Source organism: Rhagoletis pomonella, unplaced genomic scaffold (assembly GCF_013731165.1).
Source record: "Rhagoletis pomonella isolate Grant_MI unplaced genomic scaffold, Rhpom_1.0 Rhpom_scaffold_00206, whole genome shotgun sequence".
Taxonomy (NCBI): Eukaryota; Metazoa; Arthropoda; class Insecta; order Diptera; family Tephritidae; genus Rhagoletis; species Rhagoletis pomonella.
Window position 1 is genome coordinate 104,612 of NW_023458760.1, and position 23,738 is coordinate 128,349.

Genomic DNA, 23,738 nt, shown 5'->3' on the forward strand with positions numbered 1-23,738 from the left:
GATGGGATTCCAAGGAATACCTACCAATCAGTCAAAACTTTAAAGCCGTTTAAACCGTTAACCAGACTTTATGATATTTCTCAATTTGGAGAATATCAACATAACATAATTAATTAATAATTAATAAATTAATGCCATACGCTACATTGCCATACGCTAAATTTGGGGAAATCTCGATTAAAATTTGGAATTAAATTTCTCAAAAAAACGCAATTATAGAATTTCTCCAAAGCCTCAGAAAATGCTACTATGTAGCTCATGAATTTCTTAATCTATTTTGTCGAATGTTATATTTGGCAACAATTTTGCATACGGCAAAGTGTGATATAAATTTGCATAAATAAACGACAAAATTCGACTCAATATCTCGTAAGCTAAAGGAGATAACCAAAAAATTCGATTATATTGGCATAACTGCATTATTAACTCAAATTGGCCCAATTTTCTCAAGACCTTAATAAGAGCCCTGCTCTGAATTTCTGAGTCTAAAATTAGTGTTTCTTTTGTCATAAATATGATTCTGAGACCAGTCAACCGACTGACTCTTTTCGTACTCTCTTGGTGTCTCTTTGTTGAACAAAAAAGTTCAAGTAAAAGTTTATAAATAATCAGAATTATAAAGAATATTTCAAGGCGAACCATTTTTTTTTTGTTTTCGCCTGCCGCTATCACCTTATATGAATTCAGAAAAGCGTAATTTTTCAGAACCCAATATGACTCCTAACTTGGACTCATATTGGCGTGATTATCTAAGAAGGGAAATATGATCTGTTCTGACTCTTTTGGGCTCATAATAAGGGTAACAACCCAGAATTCTGAGACTCTTAAATGTTTACAGGGTTACATGTTGCGGATACAATAAAATCTATCTATGTACACTTTTTTCCTAATTTGTTATACAGGTAAGACGACTTATTTTGGAACGAATTTTCGTCATCCCTTGCCAAGTTTGACCATCTTCCGTGTCATTTTTCGTTCGAAAAATTCTGCTTTGTAACGAAATAGAAATGAATCGAAAGAAGTTTGACTTCCGCATTGTGGCCCAGGTGCATTCTGCTTTTTAAACGACATGAAACAAAAAGGATGAGGCTATCAATTCGTCGGAATATTTTACTTTATGTATATACCCGGATAACTTTGGACCACGAAACCCGTTTTCGATAATTCGTTTGTTTTTTTTTTTTATCGTAAAGGTGGTACCTCAAAGGTAAGAACTGATTTTATTTTATGTATATTAGTGTTCAATTAAAGTTATAAACATCAATATATAAATTGTTGTTTGTACTTTCGTGCACACATTTTTGACTGTGTAAGATCTGATGACCGAAACCATACATATGTACCTACATATGTATGTAAGTATTTGTAACATGGCACAAAAACATCATCCATAGCTAAAGTAGGCACCTAAATAACCATGGATGGAGGCAGAAAATGGTTTACGGGGAATCTTATGTCTAAAATTTACCACTCTTCCCTCTTATATTCGTGCGGATCATACGAACAAAGAAGACCTGTTACTCGCCGAACGTTTTAATACCGCCTTCAAAAGGCTTCAAGTGGGAATATATGACGACCTGTTGCAGGAATACACCGTCACCGATAGAGCGCATTCGAAAAATTTAAGATTTTATAGGAGAAGCAGAAAATTGTTAAAATTACGTTTAAAATGCTTACTGATCATTTTTAAACATGCTAATAACAGGCCTTTTCTGCACGTTACCAATGATTTTATAACCGGAAAATTTTATTGCAGAGAAATGTTACCACTTCTTGTTACCGAGATTTAAGTTTCATAGATAATGCAGTCAAAATATTCATCAATTCATGTAAGTATGCCAGCTTATGAATGGTAACAAAATTTACCTTTTACAAGAGTGTCAAGAATGCGAAAGAGGTTTAAAAATTAACATTTATTTATCTGTAACTTATTGTTACCAACGCTGTAATATTATTTCAAATACATACATATATATATATGTATGTACATATATTGGTCTTTTGGAAAAAGTGACTATAATCCCCCTTGCATTAGTGCTGACGATATGGAAATTTCCAACAGGTATTCGGGGTGAGATGTAAGGTAGCAGCTATTTAGATACTAGATGACCCGTGGAGATTCGGACTGAGGTTGCAGCAACTTTCAGCTTTCATTTATGTAGGTAAGGCAGGAAGGCGTACTCGTTATGGGGTCATCTTGTACCGAGCGGCTTAGCTTTTTAAATGATTGCATGTACATACATATTAGGATGTTTTTTGGCGACTTTGTCTTTTATTCACTCTCACCTCGAATTTTTGTGGGAAATACATTAAAAAAAATCCATGAAAATTTGAGCTCTTAATATTAATAATCCCACCAGCGAGGTATGTAGTACGGGTCACTAAACCCAATTTTGTGGAATTTTCATGGATTACTGAGCTAAATTGTAGAAATTGTGGATCAACTTCGAAGCCTAATACCTCAAGAAATATCGATGTTAGAAATTTGTAGGAATTTGAATGTCCTACAATTTTGTCATTTACACTTTTTCTGTAGTTCTTGCTATTTACTAGATAAGGGCAAAAAAAAAAACGAGAATTTCATGGAAAATTTGGGTGCAGTGACCCGTACTACCTCGTTGGTGGGAGGTAGGGTTACGCCGCAATGGACACTTTTATAGAGCATTCAATTCTGAACAAAAACCCCATCATTGACCAAGATCGTACTACAAAATTTCTCCGAGCTGTGGAATTTTTAAGAGAAAAATCAACGTTTACGTGTATTTTAGCTTTTGAAAAGAGGCACTCAGCAGGAACCGAGGTGCCAACTAAATGACAGTCGGGCATGTTCTGAAATTCGAAACTTTGAAATCGACTCGATTTGCAAAATAATTTTGAATTATATTTGATGAAAAGAGTGAATATTCTAAGGGAAACCATAAAAGAAGCAGCAGCGATATGAAATAAATCATTTTAATGTGAGACTTGTAAATTTTACATTTATTATTCAATTTAGACGAGCAGTGCCTTTTTGTATTTGTGAAAGATCATGCTTTGACGTGCAAGCATCCAAAAGTTAACAGATTCTTTCATATTGATATTTTTACCGAAAGTAACTTAAAAAAAAAATTTTAATTATGCAAAATTGTCGATGAATGAAAAACACTACCCCACAAGTACAATGGAAATTGTGCATATTATGGAGAACAAAATTTTTTTGGCTCAGAAATGGTAATTGTTATGAAGAAAAATGTTATATGTACAAGTTTTTATAGATAATTGCATAATCTACACTTTTGTCTCACCTATTTTTGTGATAAACCTTACCATTTGATGTGACCTTTGACCTTGAATAAATTATTTTGTAGGCGTGAGATCGATGGGGACTTGTGACATTTTATTTATAATTGTATTTGCAACCCTCGTACCAATTGAAAAAAAAGGTAAAACTATGCCCTTTTACAGCGTTGAGTGTAACATCAAACACATTTTGCACCGTGGCAGAAACGAAATCACCATAAATTATGAGTTCAAGTGGATCCTCAGTATGTATAGTCAAAGTGCCTTGTCCTTAGTTTCGCCTGAAAAAAATTCACCCGAAAATTTGTCATCCGCCCATGGTAAAACCAAGGAAACCAAAAGTGAAAAGTGAACAGGTTCGGGGAAAATTAAACTTATGATATGGCTGATTATTATCGAAGTTATAGCTGAAAATCTCTGAAGTGAAACAACATTTCGAGCTTGTTTTGTGGAACTAATTGCTTCTGGTTCTCAATGATAAAAATACACATTTTATAATTTTTTGAAATTCATATTCTGCCTTATCCTGAGTTTCACCTGAAGAAAAATCACCCGAAATTTTGTCATCCGAAACTCAGGATAAGGCAGATTAACTTTTTTCGAAATTGTTTGGATTTATTTTCTCGCGATTAGTAACAACGATTTTGCAAATTTTCAAATAGTTAAATATAAATGATATTTTCTGCCCATTTTTAACCGACTTCAAAAAAAGAAGGTTATCAATTCGTCGAATTTCGATTATTCTTTTTCTATCAGAAAGGTAGTGTCGCCGACGTGGTCCCATATTAATTTGGTTAAGATCCGATCATTGGATCATGAAAAAATTAACGGTACTCCAAAGCTTGTATATGAGAATTGAAGTCGGTTGTGTTTTATGCTTAAAAATTACTTGTTATTTTTTATATTAGCATAAATGTTATGTACATAAAAGCTATTAAAAATGTTTAAAATATTGAGGACTTTTAAGATCGCGTTTTGGTAAAAAATATATTTGCAATAAAAAGCGAGTATCTAACTTGCAACGAGACGAAATTTATTCATGTTTTTCTTTTGAAGGGCAACGTATTTCGGATGAAACTGAACTAAATATCGAGATCTTACCTACATACATGCATATGAGTATCCAAGAATATTTCAAAAACCTTCGCAAATATATAATACATATATACATTTTTTTAAATTTTTGTTTTTTTTTTTTTAGGTTCATTTATTATTTCTCCATTAGTTACAGTGTTTGGATTTCGATACATGATACTATTTGCTTTTTGTTTTTAGGAGTTGGTCATTTAATCATTCCTATACAACAACTACATAACATTTTATCTTAACAATTTATTAGTGTCGTTACAATAATTTCTGGCTTTGTTTTTTTTATTTTAGACACATATGTAGCTTAGCTGTTACCTTTTTTGCTACTTGTTTTAAGAGCATTTTCCAGTATCAATTCTAGTAAAGGAAGTAAATAGTCCATACAAAAATACCCTATTTCCTTAGATGTTTATTTTCCGGGGATGAGCGCTGGCAGAGTGCCGATGTAAGCTTATGTAGCTTATGCATTGGCGAATTCAACGCCCTTTTGGATGTTCTTCTTAAGCTCAGGCAGTGCAGCGGCCAACAATTTCTTCTCGAAATCATTCAATCTGGGCAGACCCAAGTTTTCCTGTAAACCAGCCTTTCCCAAAATGAGTGGGGTAGAGAAGAATGTCGCTTCGGTGACAGTGGATTGCACATACGAGCACTCGACGACGCCCTTCTCACCGTTCAAACCTTTCAGCAAAGAACCAGCGAAGCGTGCACCAGCATATGCCATAGACAAAGTAGCCGAACCAGCGCCAGCTTTGGCTTTCACCACCTCAGTACCGGCTTCCTGAATGCGTACGGTCAACTTTTCAATGGTGGCCTGATCACCTTTGAATTTAGGCTGGCATTGTGAGATGATGGGCAGAATTGTAACACCGGAATGTCCACCGATAACGGGTATATCAACTTGCTGGGGATCAACACCCAAAGCGGCACCAATGAAGGCACGTGCGCGGACCACATCCAAAGTTGAGACGCCGAATAAGCGTTTGGGGTCGTAGACACCGGCCTGTATTAATGTAATCGGTTATTAGTTGGTAATAGCAAAAAAGATGAAAATTTAGGCATAATATAGTGTACATTTGCATATTTGTATGTACATTAGGGTGCCCATCGATATATTATTGCTTGTTTATAGATTTTTTAAAGGTCATTTAGAGGTCGCGATCTGTCGATTTAGGTCAGAAAATATGATTTTGTAGATTTATGAGTTTTTGAATGACTGTTTCTATATACATATATATAATAATATATGGTCGGACTAGGCTCGTTGGGATTTTTTATCGGGTAAATTAAAAAAAACCCATATTTCGTTAAATTTTTTTAATTTTTACCATCGATAATTTCTACAATTTCAAAATATGGAGTACTATCTAAAATTAAATCTATTTTCAAATAAACTGATACCGCATTTATTGCAATCGCATAAAAATTGTAGAATTTATGGGTCCTTTTTAATTTATCATATACCATTTTAAAGGCCTATATATCCGCTTCTCAGATCATATTCGATCTTTGAAATCGAATCAAAAATAGTCATTCAAAAACTCATAAATCAACCAAATCGTATTTTCTGACCTAAATCGACAGGTCGCGACCTCTAAATTACCTTTAAAAAATTTATAAAAATAGGCAATAATATTTCTCATAAAAACGAATTAAATTAGCGGGTAGTCTTGAAAATTCCAAAAAAAAAAAAACATTTTCGATGGGCACCCTAATGTACATACATATGTACATATATGTATGTAAGTATTAATACAACTGATAAATACAGTAGTAGACAATACTATGTATATATGTAGCTATAAAACATTTGGTTTACCTTCTTGAGAATTTCAGCAGCAATTGGAACGCAGGTGTTAACAGGGTTGGTGATGATGGCCACCAGGGCCTTGGGGCAGCTCTTAGAAATTTCATTGGCAATGTCGCGAATAATACCAGCATTCACGTTGAACAGGTCATCACGGGTCATGCCAGGCTTACGTGGTACACCAGCAGGAATTACAACAACATCAGCATCTTAATAAATAAAATAAAATAAAATAAAATGTGGACTTAAGTTATTTTGTTTTTTTAGTACAGTCTAAATAGAGTTGAAAATTGGTCATCTGACAATTTTCTGCATGAAGTTTAATTCTTTTGAATGCAATTCTTGTATTCAGAGACTTGTGGTAAAGTTAAGAGAGCGAAACTGCTTTCGTTTGTAACTGAAAGAGCAAAGTTTCCTCAAAAAACAAAAAAATGTTGCCCTTCCACGGTGAAAAATGTGTTTTGTGTTACACTCAACACTGTAAAAGGGCATGCTTTTGTCCTTGTTTACACTGAGAGAAACGTCAACTGAAAAATTATTTAATATTACCAATTTCAAACTTGAAAAGGAATCAACGTGATTTTTAGTTAATATTAAAAATGCCTTAGTTGATATTTTCAACAATGATTTGGTAATATTACTTGCAGAATTGAGAATAAGTGGAAACGAATTGCAAATCTTTGAAAGTTTCTTAACAAATAGGGAAAAATATGGTGAAATAAATAATAGAAGAAGTTCAAATAGACCAGTGCAAACGGGAGTTCCACAAGATTCCAAATTAGCAGCTACTTTTTTTTCAATAAATATCAATAACACTGGTCTACAAATTTCAACTTTTTTTCTGCGAATAAGACGGGACCTGGTGTTTCTGAACGGATTTTTCGTGCTGAACACGAATCCGGGGTCAAAAATGTCCCATCACGTCACGTTTTCGAGAAAAAAGGGGTTGAAACCCCTAAAAACAGCGTTTTTGGCCATTTTCGAAAAATTATAGAGCTGAACCCTGACGTGGTACAAATTTTGCATATATCAGAAATTAAAGGCTAAACCGTGCCCTTTCGAATGAGCCCTATGCCGAATTGATCGCGTGCACCCTTAAAGCAGGGGGTGTATTTGTGTTTAGGGGTGCAGGAAAAATTGATCACAGAAAGAATTTAATCTTAAACGATCATAGAAAATTAATAATGCCAAGGTTTTAACTATATTAAAAGTCGCTGATTACGAATCTGCAGTTAGATTTTAAAAATTTAAGATGACGGGTCGAATATGGTGGATATAAAAATTGGACTCCTAGACACAAATACACCCCCTGATCTAAGGGTGCATGCGATTAATTCGGCATAGGGCTCATTCGAAAGGGCACGATTTAGCCTTTAATTTCTGACATATACAAAGTTTGTAGCACGTCAGGGTTCAGCTCTACAATTTTTCAAAAATGGCCAAAAACGCTGTTTTTAGGGGTTTCAACCCCTTTTTTCTCGAAAACGTGACGTGATGGGAAGTTTTGGACCCCAGATTCGTGTTCAGCACGAAAAATCCGTTCGGAAACACCAGGTCCCGTCTTATTCGCAAAACCCTTGTAGACCAGTGTAATCCATTCAAACTTAATCTAAAAGAAACTTGTGTTTAAAGAATTAATAAGTGGTATGACCTGCTACTTAGAAGAATTCGAACAATGCACAGTGGACTGCCCCATAGACAAAAGTCAAAAATGTTTATTTTTCAAAAACGGATTTCTGTAATGCTTTTTTAAAGAAAATAGTGTGACATTTTATGGTGATTGAACATTTATACGCATTTGACACATGAAACGGTACTTTCGCCTCTTCAAAGTCAACAAATGTGAAAAAATTCATTTGATGTGAAAAGTGCGTGTAAATTAAGCCAATTCGAATTTTGCACTATTTTGTGTTTAAGTGTTAAATAAAATCCAAATAGCGATGGAAACGTAAGAAACCGGTATGCTTTATAAGTTAGCCATAGAAAATAGTGAGAACAATTCACTTTAAGCAAAATGCAAGGTGATTAAGTCTTCGTACTTTCACGAATGCAATTTTCAAGTATTCTTAGTTCCCTCAAATGTACTCTTTGAAAGCTTGTTTGTATACTTTTCCTTTTATTTCCCTTTATTTATTACGCGAAAAATTACAAACTAAGTATTAATGACCAGACGGATTTATTACTGCTCTAATACAAACCACTAAGTCCGAGTTAATCCGGATCAATGCTGCCGTCTGTTTAAGCTTTAACATACATATTATATATTTCTAGACTTGAGCAGGGGAAAAAAATGAAGTCTGATGAGGAGATGTGGTGATCTCCGAAATAGTGCTATAACTTCTACCGCTTAGACTTTGTTGCTTTTTCAATTTTTCCTAATAAACAATCGTGGTACAAAGCTCAATAAAAATATTAAAAAAATAAAATGCTAACAAGCCACAATAACATTTACAAAAATTAAAAATTTTAATTTAATACACTTCAGAGGAACATTGCCTAAACACAATTATACGAACAAATAGCTGTTGATGCAAATAATATTTTAATAACTCATAGCTTTTGTAATTTTTCCATGCTGATAAGATTCCATTATGCACTTGTGATTCATAAGTTGTTTTTATTTTCGTTACGTCAGAAGCGCATGATCTTTAACATATAGATAAGGGGTAGATCATCCTTGCATATGCATATACAAATCGCACATTTGCTGCAGGTGTCATAATCCAAAAAATAAAAATAAAAATACAAAAATTTAGCTAAGTAGGCATAAATTCTATCAATTCTTCAATATTTCGATTTTCTAGTCGATTTTTGGCGTACAACCGTAAAATGTAAATGCTTGGGCTAGTCGATTTCTCATTCAATTTTCCAGTCGACAGAAATCGATGCATATAAATGCAGCTTTGGGTGCGTTCCGAAATGCATCAAGCCAAAGCATCAGTCTCTTTTACTTCTAAACTACAACTGATGAAAATATCTTATTTACGCAATTACGTTCCAATTAGGCATTTAACCGTGGTTGCGTATATTGGACATTTGCATCATTTATAGTTTAGAAATAAAAGCGTCTGATGCTTTGGCTCGATGCATTTCTGAACGCACCCTTTAGCGAATCTTAATTTATATTCTTTTCGTGTTTTTTTTTTTTATTTTTATTTATGCTTTTGTGTGTAAACAAAATTCCGATCAGCTGTTCGCATGTGCGTAGCCAGGATGAAATTTAGGGAAGGGGCTCCTATACAAAAAAAATTTCGAAACCAATTTTTTTCAAAACGCGCTTTTCATAGCTTTAACCTTTTAATTGTTCTTAACTTAAATTCTGTTTATCCGATGAAAAACATTTACAGTGCGTACATGGTAACCGCAACCCTCAAAATCAAAATCGATAAAGTTTGAATTGCCAAATTTTGAATTGTGTCACTTTTGAAGATCGTGTGCGATATGTACTATTCACGAATTCACATGCCACATTCGCATATAACGGTATTATGCTGTAAGAAGCGTGCAATTAGGTGCTGCCACGTAGTCGTGTATGCGGAACATCAGGAGAAAAAGTAGCATAACTTCTGACAGTATGAAAGTTTCCAAAGTTTTTTTTTTTAAGTGTCTTGTAAAAACGTCCGCAGAGTTTGCTGTTTAACAGGCAATTAGGGTGGTTTTTGCCGTTGTTTTTGAAGAGCTTGTGCGCTGTTGTTCCAGTAAAGGGTAGGTTTTTGATTTCTTGATCTACTGAAGGCAGAAAAACCGCGAAGGTTTATTAAAACGGTCATTTGTATGGTATATTATAATTGTATCTGAAATTTTTCAAAATTTCTTTTTATAATTCTTTTCGCATGGAGAAAATTAAAAATTTTGTAATGCAAATCTTAACTAAACATACTTAAAAAGATATAAAATATTCATTCCAACATATCTGCAGTAAAAACAATTATTTTGTACATACATAAGTTCATTTTCATTGAAATAAAAGTTTTATTCCGTCAAACTTAGTGAAATATTTATTGAGTTTTCTTGAGTGCTTTTACTCGTTTGCGGACTTTTGTACAATATATTGCACAAATTTGAGGTAGCCCTAATAGCTACCCAAAACAACTTTTGAATATATATATTTTTTTTTACTTTTTGTATTATGAGGCTCTATGGACCTTGCAATTAAGAGGAAAAAATTTTTATATTCATCAGGGACAGATTTGACCGGAAAGGATTAATTGTTATGTCCAAATAGTTTATTTTTCCTACGTTTTCTTTACCCATAGTGAATTTTATATTCGTTTGTCGGCTGTGAAAGCAGACCTTCAATCTGTGTCACTCCATGCAAAAAGGAAAGGAAAAAGGAATGCAGAGCGGAAGGCATCTTTACTGTCAAGAATGCTTTCCGAAAGTCTCTTACCCAGAAGATAATTTAGGTAGGCCTTCTTAAGTAAAGCTATTCAAAGAGGCCTACACAAGAAACGCAGAAAAAAGTGCTTCCTTGCATGCCTTCTAGAAGGGCTTATCCATTTACAATGTAAGCGAATGCAAAAATTTAAATTATTTAGCATTACAAATGAATTTCAATAAACATTTATGTTGCAATAACACAAATTTGATATAAACCTTAGCAAATGCTTCAAAGATGTATGATTTTTATATATAAAAGCCACTTTAAAAGAACTCCTCCAAAAGGCCCTCTGGAGTACGTCCTATAAAAGCCCATCTGGAAGGCTTCTCATGGGTAGCGAAAGAAGAAGCCCTTCAATTTGTGCCACTCCATACAAAAAAGGAGAAAGGAATGTAGAGTAGAAGGCCTCTTGGGTCTCAGTAAGGCCTTTCTGAACGGCTTTTAACTCCTGAAGTTATCTACTGGGTAGCTCCTGAAATTATGGCTTTGCTATGAAAGTAGCATACGTGCAAAGTTTCATTTAAATCGAAGGCCATCGCGCAGAAAACCTCCTCTTTTGTTGTAATTATGATGAAATACAATTCAAGATGATAAACTTACTTTTTAGAGCTTTGCCCAATTGCTCTGGTCCGACGTGTCCCTCAGTGGTACTTTGGGTGTCAATGTGCGACAAATCGGCAGCAACGCCGGGTGTGTGCACGATATCATACAGTGACAGGTTCGTAACCAATGGGTTGTTCTTCAATAACAGCGAAAGGGGCTGTCCAATACCACCAGAGGCACCGCATACTGTGACCTTGAAGTTGTTCTAAAATATAAATTCAACATATTTTAACATTTGCCATTGCAAATACGGCATCATATTTGGAGAAGATTTCATTCACTCAGATTTTTCGTATTATTTTATTAACATTTTCCTAAATTATTACTTTACTGATGATTACGTAAACTGCATGCACTCGTCACTTCACGGCATATTCGAACTGAGCTGTTTTACTAAACTCTTTGCAATAAATAATTGATAATCACCTGCTTTGTGGTAGCGAAATTCCTCACGGATTGGATAGCCAATTGTTTGGTTACTTGCTTCAACATTTTGCTATTTTTTTACTTTACAAAATTAAGTGCACTCGCTGTAACCTCTTCCTGCTTCGATGGCTGCTGATTCTTGCCTAAAAAAAATTGCGAGCTACAAAGCAGCGAAGTCGACGAATTCACAACAATAACAACGACACCCCATGTACACGGAAGCAGAGGAACAGATCAATTTGACATATGCGACAGCGACGCGTGTGATAACCGCATGCCAGCGGCTGCGCAATCAAAACATGTACGTTCTGCATGTACATTTGTGTATGTGCTACGATTTGACGTTCACGTACAATGCCTTCGCCTGCTTGAAGTTGGTGGCACTTTAATGCCTCTACTACTAGGGAACTACTAATTAGAACTTTTTGTTTTGAATTTTAAAGTATTTTAAAAAAGAATTAATTCGCTTTTTGTTTAATAAGCCGAGTAATTGGAAAATTGGATCTTTTTTCAAGCGTGTAATTTTATTAATTAAGTAGATTTACTTACATTGCTACATATGCACTGGGTAGTTAAAATAATCTCAATATTTTTTTGTTTTTGATCAATAAAATATAATCAATTGTTTTGTACAAACTATTGACAATCTGATAATTTCTTAATCTAAAGATGTTCAGATATTTTAAAAGCAGAAAACATATTTATAAATACTTTTGAACTGTGCTATATACATACAATTCACTGAGTAATATAAGTGAATACGTTGTTATAATATAATATTCCCAATTATTTTAATGAAAATTTTTTTTCATTAATTATTTATGAAAATATAGATTATTATTTAACATAAACCATATAAATCAAAGTTTCACACTTTGTATAAAGTTCAAAAAAAACGTTCGAAAAACGTTCATCAAAATTTCAAAATTTTCATTCAGAATTTCTAGAAAATTTTAGAGTATGCAGTTTTGTAGCCCGTTCAATTTTAGTAAAACAAAGTGCAAGTTCAAAGTCGCTCGGAATTACCGTTGTCTTTTTAGATTTTTTTTTTGTGGAGGGTGTTGCGCATTTTCTTCCATACAAAAATAGACAAAAAAATTCTACAAAATTAATGGTTGAAACATGAAAAAAATTTTCATGAAAATAGTTGGAACAAGGTGTACACTTACATACATTTGACACTGACTGTATGTGTGTATATATCGCTCGTTTCCTGGAAGATTGTCATAATCTAAAATGGCTTTTCTTTTATGTTGTGTCAAAATTAGGGTCAATTGTGCAGCTTTACTCATTTTCACTTTGGTTAGCAAATATAGCAGGAAAGTAATAGGAAAACATTGACCAAAAGCTTTAAAGCCGTTTTTTGTTTTGTTGAGTTATGAATATCTTCCAGCAAGAAAGGGATTTGTACCTAAAAAATATAAAAACTTTTTTTGCATACATAGATGTTTATGGCGGTACGCGCCTAAACATATGTACATATTTAGACCTATGTATTTGTTCGTTAAATTTTAAATTTTTGCAGCGCCAATTCCACTTGCATTGCAATGCATTCGCGCCTCTCGTCGAATATCTCTTGGACAAGCATTTGCTTTTTGTGTTCCAATAAGGTGTTCTCGCGTATATAGTGCTCTATTATTTTTTCGTAATCACCATCGCCACCAGCCGCAGCATCGTCTGAGGCTACATTTGCACAATTTGCAGCCAATAGCTGTTGATGTTGTTGTTTTAGCCTTAATACTTCCGCTCTTTCTGCAGTAATACGCGCCTGTAATTGATTCTTCCAAGCAAGTAACTCCTGACTTTCTAATTGCAATCTAATTAGTTCAGAATATTCAGGATGTGTCTTAGGTACCATTAGGAAGGAAGAATCTTCATCAATGTAAAATCCATCAGGATGTGTACCATCTACTGCAAGTTGCGATTCTTCCGAATGGATGACATTTTGTGGTTCATTTTGCAATACGTCATTTGCTTCATAATCTACATTGTCGTGGGTTAAAGAACTCCTTGTTGCAGTTGTTTCCGGTGACTCAGTAGTAAACTTGGTATTAGTTTTAATTTTAGTTTCGTCTTTAATAAACTCGGGTTTTATGGGCGTTTTGGCCGATCCATTAACGAGGGGTGCATCACAACCTTGAAGTGGTTGGGTGGATTTTGAGTCAGTCGTGTCACTGCTATTGGGTAGTGTACATGTGCTGGCTGTTTGTGACTCTTCCATTGACTTTTCGTGTCGCTTCTCAAAGCTGCGTAATTTGCGTTTAAGTTGAGTAATTATGCGTTGCACTTCCCATAGCTGTTCCTCGCGTTTTTTGGAAACAAAACCAGCATTCATTTCTGCGTGAATTTGAGCTAGTAAGCTTTCTTGTTTGCGTAGCTCTACTTGAATATCTTCCGGAGTTTCTGGGAGTTTCGGACTTGATGCTGTTATTGGAGGAACATATCTGTATGAAAGAATAAGTCAACAAAAATTTTATCTTAATTCCATATTTTCTACTTTATGATCATTTTGACGAGTCTGTAAAGGCGATGCGGTTTTCGTCTTGACAACATACTGCTTGTTTGAAGCAACAATCTATTCTTAACTTATTTTACATTTTAAAACAGATTTTTTCTATCTTATCAAGATGTTCGAGATCTTCTCAGTTTTATTTAATTTACTTACTTGATAAGAGTCATATCAGCAAACAAGATCACACTTTGAGATAACAGCGCAACCAACAGCCGGTGTGACATCTGCATCGGCGGGCTTAACAGCATTGCCAACGATTCGGTTGTTAGTTTATTATGTTTACCATGTAGAATAACCGCGTTAAAGTGGAGTTGAATCCATGATAACAGTGTTCGGTTGCAGCTGGGAAGTAGTTCAAGTAGTTGTTTTAGCTCCTCCTGTTGTTTGCTCTGCGAACTAATTGATGCCGCATCTTCAAAACGTGATATCAAATCCGTGGTTAAAATCGGTTCAGGTAATTCACTAAAATAGACACAAAAATTACAAGTAAAAAAAAAATAACATAGAAGATACAGTTTAACTTTAACATATGAAAGCATTGTAATATGTACCGTAAAAACAATTTCAACAGCGCGCAGGCCGTTGGTATATCCAATTCATCTGTTTCTGGTTGCCTTTCTCTATTATTATACAGACGCTTGAAATGTTGGATGCGTGTTTTTAACGGTTCTACTTTATAGATTTGATCACTTTTAAGAGCGTGCTCTTGAAGGTAGTCTATACAATCGCGCACCACAAGCGGTAGGTCAACACCGTCATGACAGCGGCTCCGTTCCGTGGCTAAACTAACTGAAACTCCGAAAACTGGCTGTACGTCGCCCAATTCAAGTACTTCCACAGATACATTGTTTACTTGTTTTGCCTTCTTGTCCTTTTTGTCTTTATCCTTTTCTTTATCTTTTGATTTTTCCTTCTTTTCTTTTTCCTTGCGCTCCTTATCTTTCTTCTTATGATCCTTTTCTTTTTCCGTCTTTACCTTTTCCTGCGGTTTTTCATCTTCCCGTGCCTCCTTCTCCGACTTTTCCTTATCACGCGACTTTTCACGCTTCTCTTTACTTTTTGAAGAAGCAAATTTGAATGCCTTTGATTTTTTGGATTTCGATGGACTTCTACAGAGACATTAAAAAATATCATACTTTTCCACAGACAGAAAACTTACTTGGCATCCAAATCCTCCTCTGGAGAGCTTTCTCCCTCCAACGCCGCATAACCGCGGTCTTTGCCTTTATCTTTCTTGTCCTTTCTTCTACCAATAAGCAAGTCCTTTTTACTTAATTTATCATGGTCGCTTTCGCTATCTGCAAACATATTTGAATTTCTTATTAAACAGATTTAATTTATTTTCAATTTGCAAAATGCCGACTTACAATCGCTATCTTCTTTGCTCTTTTTCGATTTTCCATCTCCACCCTCAGAGGCATACAGCCCAGGAAAATCTTTTTCCACATCCGGACTGTCGAAATCCATTATTTATTTACGGTATGAGTGTTTTATTTATTAATAAATAAACAAGAAAATTATTTACCGTAGAGAACTTCACAGTTTACATTTTTCTCATTTGTCAACAGAACAGCTGTTAATTGACAACATCGCTCCCAATAATCGATGAAAGTTTTATCGGACACAGTGCAGCAAACACGTAAAGGCATAGAACAAAAGGAGCCTTGACTCACTACCCTATAAGAATTTGGTGATGGAAACTAAAACTATGTTCACATATCAATATTATCTCAATCAAAGCTCGTTTTTTAATCACCCCGTTTACACAGGCAAATCTCAGATTATTAGCCGTCAAATTTGTTGTGCTTGTTATTCTCACATCTCAAGGGAAATTTATGTTTCTTCTCTGTGCCACCGTGATCACGTTTTTCTTCTCTAATTTGCAATATAAATATATTTTAACTTAACATTTTATTAAAAATACCTTTACAAACCTCTTTTACTTGCTAGCGTACATTTTTGTTTACTTTTACATTTGGCATTTCTCCTCTCTTTCGCAAAAACAATCGATAAAACTAGGATGGACACCGAAAAGTTATCGGTTAAATCTGAGATTATTTTATAATTACAGATTAACAAGGTACGAATTTTATATGGCTAATCTCTTGTTATAATTACAGATTAGGGTGTTAAGCTCGAAAATGAGGATAATCGACTTATATGTGAACCTGGTATAACATTCTCATATATCTTACTAACACATTTGCAAATTTTGCGTTGGTTAAAAAGGTTAAGGTTATAGTTAAGGCCATAAGTTGAAAGAAGATAAAATATCACATGTGTACATTTGTTTTCATCATTTTTTGCACATTGGCATTAAAAACGTCATGGGAGTGTTTGATGGATATTTCCATCTGTAGGGTAATTAAACTGTATGTTTTTGCACTTGCTTAAATTCCTGAAGTTAAATTTATTGTTTTATGAATTGATTTGTTGTTGGAAAAGAAAACTTTTGATTATTAATAAATAAACTTTTAACGCGATCAAATAATAAAAAAAAAATTAAATTTTAAACAACAAAATCAGCCTTATTCCATGTGAATAAATCGTTCCCATAATTTAGCCTGTTAAAAACATATTGGAGTGGACTTGTTGACATTAACCGTGTAAACAGACAAAAAATAGTATCGGAAAGTTTGATTTTCAGAAATAAAAACAGCTCGAAAGCCACCTAACATGCAAAGTGTAACTGCTCCTGCAATCTGTTTTGGAAATTCTTCAGTTTGAGAGACTTTTGTAAAGGACTTGCACTTGTCACGTCTTACAGCTACTTAACAGCATACAAATTCACCAAAATTTGACACTTCTTTTGGTCTTCAGCTTAGGATTGGTCTTAATTTTCGGCTTCGCATCGATCGTGTTAGCAATTTTAAGCTGATGCCTATTTGACTGGTGAAAATTGCTGTGGATTTTATATATTTAGTTTCAAGAATATCAGCAGTGTAATTAAATTTTATGCCCCGTAGTTTTAGAGTCAAAATAAAGCGACTCTAACAAAGATGGCGTCGAGATTTCGGCAGCTAGAAAATAACTTTTCTCTTTCTTTCCTTCCCGCGTGATCTTGTGTCTTTCGTTCATGGAGTTTTCCATTATCGCTTCGCGCAGCAGCTAAAACAATATATGGATGTGGCATGCGCTGTGCATTTTCATAAATTTTATCTTATCTGTCAAAAAAGCGTTTTTCTGCCATCAGACGAAAAATCGCTCTTAACGAAACCACAGCCTTATTTGTTGAGCGACGATTCGTCAGCTGTTGTTATTTATGTATTTCGATAGTTGTTGACGAATTATTTGGAATCAACTTTTAATTACTCCTAGGTATATCGATGGAATCTGATTTACGAATTAAATAATTTAAAAGCTAAAATAGAAAAAATGTTATTAAATCTAAAGAAAGAACAACGTGAGCATTTGCAGTTGTTGCACCAGCGGTCTCCTGATGATATTGTAGAGCTGTGCAAGTCTGCTTTTGAATACTTGAGTTACGGCCCCAACATTCCACGCTATCAGCAACTTGCCAAAAAAATATGTTTCAAATCCAGAAGAAGTTCAGCATGCAGTTGAAGCACTTATTGCCTTGCTTATTGATGCTACTAAGGCCAATGCTAGTGAAATTGACTTAAAACAATTGCAACAAGAGGAAGGCTATAATGATAACATTATAGAAGTGCTAACTCAATTTGTGCACAGCAAACATCACTTTATCGAGGGATCCATTAAGTCTGCGAATATACGAGCATATCGGTTGGTAAATATTGAATGGCGATTGGAGGTACGTATAGCAACACGCAGTCTTTTAAGACAAAACAGTATACGCGTAACAATGAAGTTATTTCTACATACCGAACCTAAAAATGAAAACAGAGATTTGCTAGAAGTTGGCGAGCAGCAAGCAATTCATCCGGACGAGCAACGAAACCGAAAGGATCTGCTTGTGCAGACAGATTTGAGTAGCCTGGTGTACATTATACAAGTATTAGAAAACGCTCTTTATGAATCAAAGAGTAGACGCATACGCAATATAGTTAGTGCAATACATTAAATACATTAAATGTACGTTTCGTCGATAATGAAAACTTTTTAAACGTATGTGAATCAATTTTAAAACTTTTATTAAAATCTAGCATATAAAAATTATATACATATACTATTCTGTATTGTTTAATAGCTCTCGAGCGGCTGCTTTTATCAATTCTTTTTTCTTTTGTCTGCTCTCTCGTTTTTCCTCCGGAGTTTTCTTCAAACCCTTCACGCGTCGCGTTTGTATCTTCGTCACATTCTGTTTTCCCAAATGCACACGACCATGTGTATTTCCCAGTTCATCGAAAGTAAGGTTCTTCTTCTTCTTTGGCTGCAATTGTTTAGGTTGCTTTCTTGCCTGTTTGTACAGATCCTCCGATGCAATTTTTGTGCGTCGGATCGAAAAATCTGCAGAAGGTCCAATTTCTACTAGTTCAATGCGCGGGGTCTTTTGGCCGGATTTTTTCAGCATTATCTTATAGGATCGCATCAGAATGGCCAAATCTTCGGTACATGTGAAGCTTATAACATGTTCAATTCCCTGGAGACGAATAGCGTCCACTTTATCCTTATGGAATGTATCTAAAAGCAAATTCCGAAAACGACGCAATTCCTCAGTTTGATTCCAACGTGGCCCATTAAATATTAAACATGGTTTAACATTTGTTCCAATTTTTTCGGTTTTGAACTCCGACATTGCCGTGTAATGTTTTATACCCAATTCTATCATATCCAACACCTCATTTTCAAAAATGCGTCCAAGTACCAAATTATTTGGGCGCTTTTTAGACGTTGAGCCAAATGCAAAAAGAGCACAATCATTTTTCATAGTCAAACTTAAAAAAAAGATATCAGGAGGGGTTTGTTAAAGGCCATAAAAGACTCACAATTCCAAAGAAGAAGGGTCATCAAAAGGTGTAATGTCATTTTTACGGTTTAGCACTTTTAGCAGAGGCTTGCGCAGTTGTTGCAGGTCCTTCATGCATGATTTTATATCTCCGCCACATTTGCGTCCATCGACAAAGAGCATATTACGAGTGGACTCTATAAGCTGCGGCTCCCGCGCCACCAATATTTTTTTACCCTTGCGAGTTTTCGGTTTCCTAATTAATAAAATTTTAAATGTTTGCATAATTATCTGTCTTGAAGTATTTACCTAATCCGCATTAAAGACATGTCGATTTGTTTTTAAATCTAAGCGAAAAATAAAAAATATTTGTATTCCGGCCGTTGCACGTGTTGACAAGATATGATATTTAAAATAGGGATGTCGGAAAAACATCGATGCATAGAAAATATCGATGTTTTGCTTCAATACATCGAAAATTTTACACTTGATGTATAAATAGTCGATGTATCGTCTCCATCGATGTTTCTCCAGTTCTATTTTATTGCGAAAAAGGAAAAGGCGTATGTAATCTAAAAAATGCATAGTCAATAAAAAATAAAAGGTAAAACTGTATGAAAAGAAATAAGTAAAATAGTGAAAATTTAATAAATTGAAGTGAAGCTTTAGAATGGGAAAAACCTCTAAAGACAAGCGAGACATTTACTATCGATTAGCCAAAGAAGAGGGCTGGAGAGCTCGGAGCGCTTTTAAACTTTTGCAGATCGATGAAAAGTTCCACATTTTGAAAGGTATTGTTGCAATGGTTTCGTTTTCATAATTTTTACACAGAATTTCTTTGTTTACAAGATGTCACACGCGCTGTAGACTTGTGCGCTGCTCCCGGTAGCTGGACGCAGGTGCTTTCCAAACGTCTCTATGAAAATCGTACTAACAATGAGGAGGTCAAAATTATCGCAGTAGATTTGCAAGCAATGGCACCATTGCCTGGAGTTACGCAGCTTCAAGGTGATATAACAAAATTAAGCACTGCCCAGGCAATAATTGACCATTTTGGTGGTGAATCACAAAAGGCACAACTGGTTATTTGTGATGGCGCACCTGATGTTACTGGTCTACATGATATCGACGAATACATTCAAAGCCAGTTGCTGCTAGCTGCACTTAGTATAACCACACACGTGCTAATGACTGGAGGAAATTTCGTGGCTAAGATTTTCCGCGGTAAAGACACAAGTTTACTTTACTCCCAGTTGCGCATATTCTTCGAGAAAGTATCAATTGCCAAACCTGCAAGCTCGCGTAATTCTAGTATTGAAGCGTTCGTCGTGTGCCAAAACTATCGATGTCCAGATGGCTACATTCCACAAATGATCAATCCTATGGTCGACGATGTGCAAATGATAGTTAATGCAACCGACTCGAAAGTAAATCAAAAACTTATACCGTTTGTTGTGTGCGGTGATCTAAGAGGCTTCGATTCGGATATGTCGTACAGTTTGAATGTGAGTATTGAGACAAAAATAGCTCTATTTGATGAATATAAAATTAATGTAACCGATTTCTTACTTATGTAAAGCTAAATGAGGATTCGGAGTACACGTACAGAGAAGTTGTTCAAAAACCTATTTCTCCTGCTTACAAAGAAATATTGGACAAACTTAAAAATTGTTCTATTAAACATACAGCCATCACTGTTAAGCATGACGATGAAGCAGATGTCACTGAATCAGAACCTGCAGTATCAAATGACGATCCAGAGATGAAGTGAATGTACATGGTCCGATGAATAGCATTTAAGGTTAAATGTGTCTGGCTCTTAATAGAAATATCTTCCACTAAACTTGTGTTCTTGGGCATCATATAATCATAAATACTTATACATATTTGTTTAACAAAACAAATAATTTTTAAGCAAAAAAAAACCGACTTCAATGCTCATATAAAGATTTAAGATTATCGTGATCCAATGATCGGATTTAAAGCAAATTAGTATGGGACCACCTGCGAGGTAACATTTAAAAAAAAATAAAAAATTATAGAAATCGGTTAACGTGATTCAAAGTTGTGCGGTAACATACATAAAACAAAAAACAACATTCCGTCGAATTGATAACCTTCTCCTTTTCGTAAAATCGGTTAAAAAATCAAATACATACATACATGCCAATTCTTAATACTCCCGGGGAGATTGTTCTCCGGGAATTTGTTTCTGCCGAGAAAGAAATCCCCCAATAATTAACCCCCAGGAGTAGCATTTTCCCCGAAAACTTATGAGGAGGAAATTCGAACTTCGGAAAAGCTTTTTTGAGAGCTCAACTCCGCCATTTAATATAAAAAATCCTCAAGGAATTTTTATTCATGATAGAAGGAAAGGATAAGAGAAAACTCCCGGGAAGTTTCTGTTCAGAATCGGGGTAGATATAATATATAACTACATACATACTTAAACATAAGTATACATATGTAAACGCGTATGGTCGGCATGCGAGCGCTCCAAATCGAATATAGTAGTTTCATACATATTCGCACTTGTTTAGCGCGATCAAAATCGCGTGAGTGCAAAGTAGCAGTGCCTTGTATTTTAAAAAGTAATGGTAGAAATATAAGACACCGATGTCTTTCGTTTACTTCGATCATAGTACATATGTATCTGTAAGTTTAATATTTACACCTTTTCAATTTTGCACAGTTACTGAGTCGGATCTTTGTACTGTGGAACTGCTGCTTTCGGCGGGTTTAATTCCGTATTTATAGACTTTGTTTAGGCCCTCAGGAAAATCAGGCAGTAGGTTGTTAAAGTTCTCCACAGGTTGAGTTTGTTGTTCCGTCCAAATGCCATCTCCAGTAAAATGGAATTCGCATTCGATTAAGTAAATAATGAGTGTGAGCATTTCATGGTTATCCAAATAAAAAATGCTGTTCACCGGCAGTTTTAATTCTTCCAGAACTTCTGGGTTTTGTAATTGCATAAGCTTCTCTTCTATCCGTTGTCTGCGAATTAGGAAATTTTGCAAATTAATTTTTTTTTTTTATAAGAAATATTCTGAAAATGTTAAATCTTACATGGGGTATAATAATACGTGGATGTTATCATAAATGGCCGATATTGGAAACTTTTTCGATTGTAAAAAATCAAAACACTGCTTTAGTTGCAACACCGGTATGTGACACCAATTTGGATGTCTTGCAAGTAATGTCCGCACATCATTTTCGTCTTTCTTCAAAATGTTTGCCAAATAAACTACAACATCACGGCCTTTAGTGCGATCGGTTCCCTCGCGTGCAAATCTGTAAAAGCAAAGAAAAATTTTATAAGGATAACATTTTTTTTAAGATACGTAGGCACAACATACTTGGCAAACTTTTCCGAGCCCCCTGATAAAATGTGTAACGAGGCACAACGCACCTTTAGCTGATTCAGGTATTCTAGGCGCAAACGAGCTTTGTTTTGGTAATGTACCAGCCGAAGAACACGTGGGTTGGTGCCCAACACTTTGAATTCCTCAATGGTGTGCAGGTCTTTCAGTCGTTCCAATACTGTATCCGATCCAAGTGTCAATATTTCCAAACATTTTATGACTGCCGATTCAGAAATGCCATAAGCTTTTACATGTTCAAGTGTTTTCAACAATCCATCACAGGAAGACATTAATATCTTCGGACGTCGATAGACAATATCGCGCATATCCTGCCCATCTATGCTTACAATTTCTTTGATAATGCGCCGAATATTATCCGCATCACCATATAATAGGTAAGCATTTTTAATTATACGCTCTTTTGGAAATCGTAGATCTTCGAGCAGCACCTGCACTACTGATTGGACTGATTTGAAACTGCGGTGGCGCACACGGTGGTACACTTGCCATAGTTTTTTAATGTCGTTGTCGTTCATATCTAAACGTTGCCGCAGATATGCATTAAGTATGCATTCTCGTAAATATTTTAAATGTATTGCTTCGTTTAAATCCTTAAATCTTTCGGCGGGTAGCTCCAGATCATTGAAACTGTTACATAAGTTTTCCAATACATTTGCTTCGAATGGGATATATCCATGGGATTTCAACATAGAAACTGTCTTATTTAAAACAGTTATGTATTTCGACAACAACACCAGAGTGATGGGTTGAAAACCACACTCATGAAGAACTTGGTAACGATTCTCGACTGTTAGGGCATTTTGATATAGCATTAATGGCTTTGTGAGTATTGTTTCGACATCAAAATTTAACCTCTTCAAAGCATTGGCTGTGTTAACTGCGTCTTGTCGTTTAACGGTTTTCAATTCTGGATGCTTTTCTAGTACGGCATTCCATCTACGATGAGTGGAGCCTGAATAGTTATTACAAAAGAAGGTTTTTAGTTATAAGCCAACGTTGTAGTCTACTCCACTTACCTATTTGGCATTTTAAATAGTGTGCATTCACTGGCTCCTCCTGAGGCACTTCTAGTCCATTAGCACTTTCTGGTGGGGAGACGGCGTGAATGTTGTTCTTTGAGGTCATGGACTTGCTACTTCGACGGATGTTCGAAGCAAAGTTGCGTTGGAACATCCCTTCAAAGTGTCCGATCAAACGAGTTATGCTTTTCTGGTTGTTTCGCAACATAATTTTAATTAAGTTTGAAAAGTTTTAATCTAGATAAGAGCCAGAAGGATTTATATCCCATTTGTTTTCGCAACAGCTGTTTTTATTTCTTTGCGTGTTATCCATTATTGCTTTTTTGTTGTGATTTTTAGATTCGGTACAAGGCAAGGCGAATTTATACTTCCTAC

The 23,738-nt window shown here is 35.1% G+C and overlaps 6 protein-coding genes across 8 annotated transcripts; 2 read left to right on the forward strand and 4 right to left on the reverse strand.

The window, feature by feature from the left end:
- Nucleotides 1-4,478: 4,478 nt before the first annotated feature.
- On the reverse strand, nucleotides 4,479-11,833 carry LOC118750329 (malate dehydrogenase, mitochondrial-like). The gene is made up of 4 exons (XM_036485046.1): nucleotides 11,583-11,833; nucleotides 11,154-11,361; nucleotides 6,185-6,381; nucleotides 4,479-5,368 (listed from the first exon to the last, which is right to left on the reverse strand). The coding sequence occupies exons 1-4, from the start codon at nucleotides 11,646-11,648 to the stop codon at nucleotides 4,829-4,831; spliced, it is 1,011 nt and encodes a 336-aa protein (XP_036340939.1). The 5' UTR covers nucleotides 11,649-11,833; the 3' UTR covers nucleotides 4,479-4,828.
- A 681-nt stretch (nucleotides 11,834-12,514) lies between these two features.
- Nucleotides 12,515-15,674, reverse strand: LOC118750327 (ralA-binding protein 1-like). The gene is made up of 5 exons (XM_036485045.1): nucleotides 15,462-15,674; nucleotides 15,254-15,392; nucleotides 14,646-15,203; nucleotides 14,248-14,556; nucleotides 12,515-14,026 (listed from the first exon to the last, which is right to left on the reverse strand). Exons 1-5 carry the CDS (start codon nucleotides 15,559-15,561, stop codon nucleotides 13,087-13,089), a joined length of 2,046 nt encoding a protein of 681 aa, XP_036340938.1. The 5' UTR covers nucleotides 15,562-15,674; the 3' UTR covers nucleotides 12,515-13,086.
- Nucleotides 15,675-17,295: 1,621 nt separating this feature from the next.
- Nucleotides 17,296-18,151, forward strand: LOC118750323 (COMM domain-containing protein 2-like). Its single transcript, XM_036485042.1, is given in 2 exon segments — nucleotides 17,296-17,621; nucleotides 17,623-18,151. Coding segments are annotated over 2 exon segments (666 nt in total). The 5' UTR covers nucleotides 17,296-17,469; the 3' UTR covers nucleotides 18,137-18,151.
- Nucleotides 18,152-18,181: 30 nt separating this feature from the next.
- LOC118750331 (ribosome production factor 2 homolog) lies at nucleotides 18,182-19,411 on the reverse strand. Its single transcript, XM_036485051.1, has 3 exons — nucleotides 19,271-19,411; nucleotides 19,002-19,217; nucleotides 18,182-18,950 (listed from the first exon to the last, which is right to left on the reverse strand). Exons 1-3 carry the CDS (start codon nucleotides 19,288-19,290, stop codon nucleotides 18,242-18,244), a joined length of 945 nt encoding a protein of 314 aa, XP_036340944.1. The 5' UTR covers nucleotides 19,291-19,411; the 3' UTR covers nucleotides 18,182-18,241.
- A 62-nt stretch (nucleotides 19,412-19,473) lies between these two features.
- On the forward strand, nucleotides 19,474-20,845 carry LOC118750330 (putative tRNA (cytidine(32)/guanosine(34)-2'-O)-methyltransferase 1). Of its 3 annotated transcripts, none has more exons than XM_036485047.1 (4): nucleotides 19,474-19,565; nucleotides 19,625-19,752; nucleotides 19,811-20,466; nucleotides 20,541-20,845. In XM_036485047.1, the coding sequence occupies exons 2-4, from the start codon at nucleotides 19,632-19,634 to the stop codon at nucleotides 20,730-20,732; spliced, it is 969 nt and encodes a 322-aa protein (XP_036340940.1). In that variant the 5' UTR covers nucleotides 19,474-19,565; nucleotides 19,625-19,631; the 3' UTR covers nucleotides 20,733-20,845. The 3 variants fall into 3 exon arrangements, with proteins under 3 accessions (XP_036340940.1, XP_036340943.1, XP_036340941.1); XM_036485050.1 differs by having other exon boundaries at nucleotides 19,631-19,752; XM_036485048.1 differs by lacking the exon at nucleotides 19,474-19,565 and having other exon boundaries at nucleotides 19,573-19,752.
- Nucleotides 20,846-21,288: 443 nt separating this feature from the next.
- On the reverse strand, nucleotides 21,289-23,732 carry LOC118750332 (transcription termination factor 5, mitochondrial-like). Its single transcript, XM_036485052.1, has 4 exons — nucleotides 23,361-23,732; nucleotides 22,318-23,296; nucleotides 22,028-22,252; nucleotides 21,289-21,955 (listed from the first exon to the last, which is right to left on the reverse strand). Exons 1-4 carry the CDS (start codon nucleotides 23,569-23,571, stop codon nucleotides 21,640-21,642), a joined length of 1,731 nt encoding a protein of 576 aa, XP_036340945.1. The 5' UTR covers nucleotides 23,572-23,732; the 3' UTR covers nucleotides 21,289-21,639.
- Between the last annotated feature and the right edge of the window lie 6 nt (nucleotides 23,733-23,738).